The sequence below is a fragment of the Hemiscyllium ocellatum genome, chromosome 29 (genome assembly GCF_020745735.1).
Source record: "Hemiscyllium ocellatum isolate sHemOce1 chromosome 29, sHemOce1.pat.X.cur, whole genome shotgun sequence".
Classification (NCBI taxonomy): domain Eukaryota; kingdom Metazoa; phylum Chordata; class Chondrichthyes; order Orectolobiformes; family Hemiscylliidae; genus Hemiscyllium; species Hemiscyllium ocellatum.
In genome coordinates, this window is record NC_083429.1 from 56,345,934 (window position 1) to 56,354,300 (window position 8,367).

General features: G+C 39.3%; 1 protein-coding gene across 4 annotated transcripts in view; it reads left to right on the plus strand.

Moving 5' to 3' along the window:
* The window catches only part of pou2f3 (POU class 2 homeobox 3), a 39,207-nt gene extending 35,243 nt beyond the window's left edge, over positions 1 to 3,964 (plus strand). For all 4 annotated transcript variants that reach the window (XM_060846672.1, XM_060846673.1, XM_060846675.1 and 1 more), the window contains one exon: positions 1,801 to 3,964. In XM_060846672.1, coding sequence (XP_060702655.1) covers positions 1,801 to 1,840 — 40 coding nt within the window. In that variant the 3' untranslated portion in view covers positions 1,841 to 3,964. The remainder of the gene's footprint in view (positions 1 to 1,800) is intronic.
* Positions 3,965 to 8,367: the final 4,403 nt, after the last annotated feature.

An 8,367-nucleotide genomic window follows, 5' to 3' on the forward strand; every position in this document is an offset into this window, starting at 1 on the left:
TACAAATAATACATGGCTTGGAAAGGGTGAACGCTAGGAAATTGTTTCCATTAGGCGAGGAGACTAGGACCCATGGACACAGCCTTAGAATTAGAGGGGGTCAATTCAGAACAGAAATGCGGAGGCATTTTTTCAGCCAGAGAGTGGTGGGCCTGTGGAATTCATTGCCGTAGAGTGCAGTGGAGGCCAGGGTGCTAAATCTCTTCAGGGAGAGATTGATAAATTCTTGATGTCACAAGGAATTAAGGGCTATGGGGAGAATGCGGGTAAGTGGAGTTGAAATGCCCATCAGCCATGATTGAATGGCGGAGTGGACTCGATGGGGCAGAATGGCCTTACTTCCACTCCTATGTCTTATGGTCTTATGGACTGGAGGCCTGTAACTACTGATGTGCCTTGGGGATCGGTGCTGGACCCATTACTGTTTGTTATCTTTATTAATGATTTGGATGAGAATGTACAAGGCGTAATTAGTAAGTTTGCAGATGACACTAAAATGGGCGGTGTCGTGGATTGTGAGGAGGGTTATCAGGAATTGCAGCAGGATCTTAATCAGCTGGGGATGTGGACCGAGAAATGGCAAATGGAGTTTAATATTGAAATGCATGAGGTCTTTCATTTTGGAAAGTCAAATCCAGGTAGAAGTTTCATGGTGAATGCTAGGGCCTTAAGGAGTGCAGTGGAACAGAAAGACCTTGGAATTTAGGTCTACAGTTCTCTGAAAGTGGAGTCACAGGTAGGCAGGGCTGTGAGGAAGGCTTTTGGCACACTGGCCTTCATCAGGCAGGGCACTGAGTAGAGAAGTTATGTTGCATTCATACAAGACATTGGTGAGTCCATACTTGGAGTATTTTGTTCAATTTCAGTCACGTTACTACAGGGAGGATGTTATTAAATTGGGAAGAGTGCACAAAAAAATTTTTTAAATGTTGCCAAGACACTCTGGTCTGAGTGATAAGGAGTGGTTGGACAAGCTAGGACTATTTTCTTTAGACATAGGAGACTGAGGAGGAATCTTATATACTTCTACAAGATCATGAGAGGCATAGATAGGAATACACTCTGTCTTTTTCCCAGGATTGGGGGATCGAGGGTTAGAGAGGAAAGAATAAAAGGGAATCTGAGGGGCAACCTTTTACAGAGGGTGGTACGCATATGGAATGAGCTGTCAGCGGAAGTGGTTGAGGTGGGTACATTAACATCATTTAAAAGGCATTTGGACAAATACATGGATAGGAAAGGTTTAGAAGGATATGGGCCAAGTGCAGGGAAATGGGGTTAGCATGGATGGACATTTTGGTCGGCATGAACCAGGTTGGGCCGAAGGGCCAGTCTCCTTGTTGTAGGACTATGACTCAATGACTAGACAGGGTATTCGCAAGGAAATATGTTCCTGACAACTGGGAGTCCAGAACCAGGGATCACAGTCCAAGGATATGAGAAATTTCTTCACCCAGAGAGTGGGGAGCCTGTGGAATTCTCTGCCACAGAAAGCAGTTGAAGCCAAAACATTTAAATGTTTTCAAGGAGTCAGTAGTTTTTTGGGGTTAAAAGGGATCAAAGAATATGGGGAAAGAAGTTAGAATCAGGTTCTGAGTTGCGTGATCAGCCGTAATCGCAATGAATGGCAGAGCAGTTCAAAGAGCTGAATGGCCACTTCCTGTATCTCCGAGGGGAGGGGTAGCTGTCTCTGATTCTGGATGATTTCTGCAGGTCCCCCTTTATTAACGGTTTCCAGATCCTATGGTCACATGCACTACAGAGCTCCATTAGAAACAGCTTATTTATTTTGTTTTGCAGCTCCCGTTTCTGGTGGAATGGTACCTCGTTCTTGCACTGAGGATTGAACATTCTGACTCCATCTCATCAGGACCTTTTGTTTTCTTATATTTAATCTTCCACTTTCTACAATGTCCAGTGTCCAATCACTGTGAGGAAGGTTCGAACCAAACCTACACACAACAATCCATCTTTTATACCAGAGTTTTAGAATGAGTTTTGTGACAAGTAGGCAAAGCAATTGGTGCTAGTTCTCCACTGGATTCATCAACGTGCTGTCTTTTTCTTGATCCAAAACCAATGGACTATTAAACCTTCACCATCTGCTGTTATTATCTAATAACAATTCTTTGCATGAGCCAAAACCTACATTTGATGTAACATTAGGTAGTGTTTAAAGAACTCCAATTAAAATGAATTGAACTCCATTTTACTTAAATTAAAATTTTAATATCATATGTATCACTGCCTTTATATTTGTGATTGGTTTAGCTCCATTTATGCTAATAAGTACGCCGAGGAGGAGCGTGTTTACAGGATAACTGGATAAACATTTAAATGTTAGGTCTAGAGTTTTTATGTTGAACCTAGATCTTGAATTCTACATAAAACTAAATATTAATTATCAAATAGTCCCAGCATAATCAACCCTCTCACCCACTATAAACATGAAGGATTTTGCTTGCCTTCTGAAGTTGTAATCACAGCAATGTCCCATCTGTTATATACAGCTCTGACCCTCCCATCCAGATGGTAGGCTTGGAATTATTACATGCCACTGTTTCCTAGCCTGTAGAACATGTAATAAACTAGCAGCATCATGAGTGTGGTTGAAATTCTTATAATGGTTTATCTAACCCTCGACAAAAGAATACCACCGCCATTCTCCTGGCTTTGATTTGCAAGGTCTGCTTTCTGAATCTATTCCACTGTATGCTGAGGGTTATCCGCTTTGATTTTTATAAGTTGACATTTTTTTAAATGTTGTCCAGTACTATTTCTTTGTTTTTTAACAAGTAAATATTACATTTACCTGACTCATTTTGTGTTTTTAAGAAGAGTCTCTTCTGTTCCTGCTGCAAACACACCTCAGTGCTCAATTTTAAAAAATACATGCATTGCTTCAGTGTCCACCCAGTGAAAGTGATTATATTTATAACTACTAGGTCTTTTTGAAGTGTTTCTGCATAAATAGTCATAGTTACATTGAATCATATTCTTTACGAAGTGTCCTTTTTCAATAAATGTGTATATTTTATATGAAGTTATTTACTTGTTTTCAAGAAGTGAAGATTTACCGATTTGTAAATGGTACAATAGCATGTACCGTGAATAATTGTTTCATTTGACATTTTTATGTTCTGTGGTTGAGGATAGTTGTAAATAGATGAATTTGGTTGGGGAATTACATTATGTACTCAGCAGATCCTGTGCCACAGATTTGCACCACACTGAAATAGAATGATTTTTGTTTTGCTTGCAGCAGCAGTTCCCATTGTGGACCCCATGTTATGGTCCCCCCTCAATTGTGGCAGGGATGGGATCAGGAGTGTGGGATTTTATTTCCACTCCTGCCTTTCAGACTTTATGAAGCCCTGCCTTTCTTTCACTGTCTGGATTGTTAGGGACTGAAGAGAGTAGTCCATTAGACAGTTCCTCTCTGGCCATAGAATGGGAGAACATTACTGCTTTAACCAATTATGGATTTGGTTTTTCTAAGTGCAGCTATCATTGCATTGCTGTCAGTTCTAATTCACTCACCAATATGTGCTATAAACTTTGAAACAAAATAGAAATTAGGCCAGTGGGCTGAAGAGATTTTAAAAACCAAAGCAAACTGAAATGCTTCTGGCTCTTGGAGCAGGTTGGGTAAAGTCTCAAATAAAACCAGTCTCCAATACCTGCACAAACCTGGTTCTTCACCTTCTCTCAAATAGTTTATTAGTTCCCTGAAGTTTCAGCCGGTCTGTGATAGTGAGGGTACTTGGCATGACTGGAATGCAGTGTACACCAGAGTGTGGCCAATGTTCTGGGGAAGGGTATATGCAGCAACTTCACCTGCTGTATAATTAATGCAAATCATAATTGTTCAAATACCAGTTTTCCAATTCTTTCAGTAGCTTAATTTATTCTATTAGGTGATGTTTGTGAATATTTATGAGATTGTGTCCTGGGATCAGAACTCCTGACTGAATTTTGTATGTTTCAAAAATAAACTTTTTACTAAAGTTTTCTGAAGAGTTTAGTCTCAGCTCTGTCTCTACACATTTTCCCACTTGACAGGAATCTTCGATCCTACCTTTTCTCCCCCCCCGCATCAGGTTAATCCCAGGCATGCAGGGGACCCTCTACAGAGGAGAGTGAGTAGATTCAGCCTGTACTCATTGGAATTTGATGGATCAGAGCTACCTTACTGAAATGTCTAAATTCTTGGGAGCTTTATAAAGTATGTTTTCCCTTTTGAGAAAGTCTATGACAAATGGGCATAATGTCCACTCACCACAGAGACAAGGAGGATTTTTTTTGTAGTTAGCCTGGAGTTCTTTACTCGAAGACGAGGTCATCAGTGTATTCAAAGCTGAGATGGACAGTTTGTTTTATATCAGTAAGGTCATCAATGGTTGTAGGGATAAGGCAGGAAAATGGAATTTAGGATCATCACATCAGTCATGATCTCATTGAACGGCAGAGGAGACTTGATGCTCCTGTATCTTATGGCCTTACAGGAAGGTTTGTCCTGCAAATGTAAAAATGATTTGAAAACAACATGCTACAGTCCAACTTTCTTTTTTCCCTGAAGTAATCACTTTATTTCATCAGACCCAATGCTATACTCCATTCACAGAGGTTTCCTTCCTCTTCTTTTTCTTGTCTAGTCAGGTAGCTTTTTGACTCAGAGTTGACTCTAATGGCAGGGGAACCTTGGAGATTTCTTTCTCTGGCCAAATCAATGTGAATTTTCCAGCCTTGTTTGAATAGAGCAAATTTAATGTGAGTGTAAGCTCCTGTGCTTGGTGAAAAGTCTAAACAGTGTTTTAATTGGAGTACTGGTTGCCTTTCTCTTGTGTTGTCTCTCAGATTCTTGGAGACTGAACTGTCTTTGTGCTTCAGGGATATCTTAAGTTGTATATCATGCTGACTTTCAAGTGACTCTTGTTATGAAGGTGTAGTGAGATACTGTACCTTTTAAGAAAGTTGAAGTACTTGTCCAGCATTCTGTGTGCTTGCTAATTTACAATGTAACATTTGGTCCAGCAGCTGGCAGTATCTGGGTTGCTGTGAGACAAAAACAAATTCAAATTCAGCCAATCAGTTTAAATTATACCCCAAGACACTAAACTGCAATCAAGTTTGACTTTGGTATTTTAACAATATTTAAAACCAATGAAATGATCCGATGTTTTGAGGTATAAAACCAAAACAAATTGAACAGTTGGAGGAGAACTGCCAAGCTAGCAACATATGCAGACTGCCCAGAGAATAGCTCTCTTAAAGATACCTTTATCAATGACCTGTGAAACAGAAATCTCTGAGAAGAAAAGAAGACACAGGAAGTTGCAAGAAGATTCAACAACTGGCTGGTTTTGAAAACTGACATTTTTTGATAAAACTTAATCTAGGGTTTTATTGGACTAGTATTATAGAGCGGAAAGTATAAACTAGGTTAGAGAAAGGAGTTGTAAATAGTTGTTAATTATTCTTTTAGACTTTAAAAAGGAAAGGTGTTAATTTTTACTTAATGATTTTTGGGATAGTTATTTGCCTCTAGAATTTTAACAGATTACACCACGGGTTAAATCATTTCTGTTACAGGTTTAAATTAGTGGGCGGGTTTAATTCCGTGTTGTAACAGTTTGAGTGGGGGTGAGGATTTGTCTGAGATTTGAACTGCTTTAGACAGATTTAAATAGGTTTGGGGGTCCAAAAACATCCCAGCAGATTTAAACACTTGCAGGTTAGTGTCTTAGATCTTTAAATAAAATGGAAGTGAGACAATTTGTTTAATTTTGGTGACTTGTGGTTGATTTTAAATTTTAAAAGTGAGAGAAATGGCTCTGAAAATTGCTAAAGAGGTTCTGGGATTGGAAAATGATTCTCAACTTTGCCAAGAAAGTTAAGGAGGAAAGAAAATGGCCATATTTTTAGAATTTGCAATAAAGTTAAATTTGGGTTTAACCAAAGACAAAAGTAAAGCTGAAATTGTAAGGGAATTACTCAAACGCTTAGGTGTGTCAGAGAAACAGACAAGTGCAATAGAGGCAGAAAACCTTAACTTACTATTGAGGAAAATTGAGTTAGAAGATAAAGAGAGACAAAAGGTTCTTAGCTGAGCAAAGAGAGAGAATTTGAACTTGAAGTTGTGACTTAGACAGCAAAGTCAAGTTAACAGGATGGAGATTAAAAGAGGAGATAGTGATATGCACAGATATGTCAAAACTCTGCCACATTTTGGTAAGAAAGATGTTGAAGCCTTTGTTTCATTTGAAAAATTGGCTTGGCAGATAGAATGGTTTCAGGATTTTTGGGTAATGGCTAGCTCAGACTAAACTGGTAGGCAGAGCTAGTGAGATATTTGCCGTGTTGTCGGATGAGAGGTCAAGAGATTATGAAGAAGTAAAACAGGCTATTTTAAGTGCTTATGAATTGGTACCAGAAGCATATAGACAGTGGTTCAGAAACATAATTCTGACCTGGTTCCTCCTTTTATGCAGGGTTTGAAAGAATTAAACAGTCATTTTGATAGGTGGGTGCGTGCTTTAAAAATAGATAAGACCTTTTAAAGCTCTACAAGAGATTATTCTGCTGGAGGAGTTTTAGAAATTCACTTCCAAATATGGTAAAAATTCATGCGGAGGATCAGAAAGTAAGAAGGGCAGCAGAATTAGCAGGTTAATACATGTTGGTGCGTAAGACAAACTTCCGGCCAGAATTTCATCCTGTGAGGGACGGAAGTTGGCAGAAGGGGAGATCCTACACTACGAAACTGAGAGTAGAGAACCCTGGTAAGAATTTACCACCGGATAATAGAAGCAGCCCAAGAGAGTGGAAAGGAGGTGAAAAGCCTCCGGTCTTTTCACTGTAATAGAATGACACAAAAAAATTACAGTGCCAATGATTTCAGATGGGCACTGGGAAAAGGTGTTTTCACTGCCAGAAGGTGGGACATGTAAAATCACAGTACTGGTCATTAAAGAAAGGCACTGTGGGAAAAGAACCTAAGTCAGTGGCATTAGTGATGATAGTAAAGGAGACCCCAGGAAGAGCCAAGGAGCTGCAGGAGAGTGCACAGCCAAGGGAGGGGCTGGGTATGGAATTAGTACCTGATCTCTACAAAGAATTTGGCTCTGAGTAAATGTTACTCTGAAAGAACAGGGGGAGAAGGACAAGAAGTTATAATTTTGAGAGATACAGGATCTAACCAGTCACTGATAGTAAGGATGAGCGAATATACACTCTCTTTGATCTGTTACCCTAGAGTGTGGCAATTTGTGGGATAGATGAACAGAAATTTAGTCTTCCCCTATGTGCCAACTCAAGATTGGGGACGTAACAGTGGGAATGATTGACCGAGTGTCAGTTCCAGGAATTCGGTCAATCATTCCCACTGTTACGTCCCCAATGATTTGGCAGGATCCAAGATGGGATTGATACCCCTTACTGGGGACAAGGCCAAGGAAGACCAAGAAAAAGGAGTTAAAACAAAAAGGGGAGAAGTGTTATGAAGGTGCCGAGGTGCACTGTACCTTTAAGAAGTTGAAGGACTTTGTAAATTCTCCAACACTCTTTTCCTATGTAACATTTGGTCCAGCAGCGAGGATTACCTGGGTTGCTATGAGACAAAAACAAATTCAAATTCAGCCAATCAGTTTAAATTATGCCCAGGATACTAAACTTCAATCAAGTTTGAATTTGATGTTTTGAAAATATTAAATCCAATGAAATGATCCGATGCTTTGGGGTGTAAAACCGAAAAGAGCAGAACAGTTGGAGGAGAACTGCCAAGCCAGCAACATATGCAGATTGCCTGGAGAATAGCTCTCTTAAAGGTACCTTTCTCTATCAGTGACTTGTGAAACTGAAATCCCTAAGAAGACAGAGGAAGATACAAAGCGGAGATTCAACAACTGGCTGGTTTTGATAATGTGAATTTTTTTGGTAAATCTTAATTGGAGTTTTCATTGGACCAGTATTGTAGAGGGGAAAGTAAAAGATAGGTTTGAGAAACGATTGTAAATACTTGTTAGTTAATTATTCTGGTAAAGGTTTTAGAAGTATTTTATTTTAAATAGTGACTTTTAGGATAGTTCGTTGCCTCTTGAATTTTAACAGATTACAGAATGGGTTAAATCATTTCTGTGTTTTACGTTTAAGTTAGCAGGGGCAGGGAGGTTTACCCAGTGTCGTAACACCCTTCCTAAAAACCCATCCTAAAAACCCCATCCTTGTAATGATGTGAATCACATGGGTCTTGAAATGCTAATCAGCCAGCTTCTGGACATTCCAACTTGGTTTTGTCTTGGAATTAAACAAGAGATAATAGATATCATTTATCATCAACAAAATGTATTAGATGTTGTGTGTGTCACC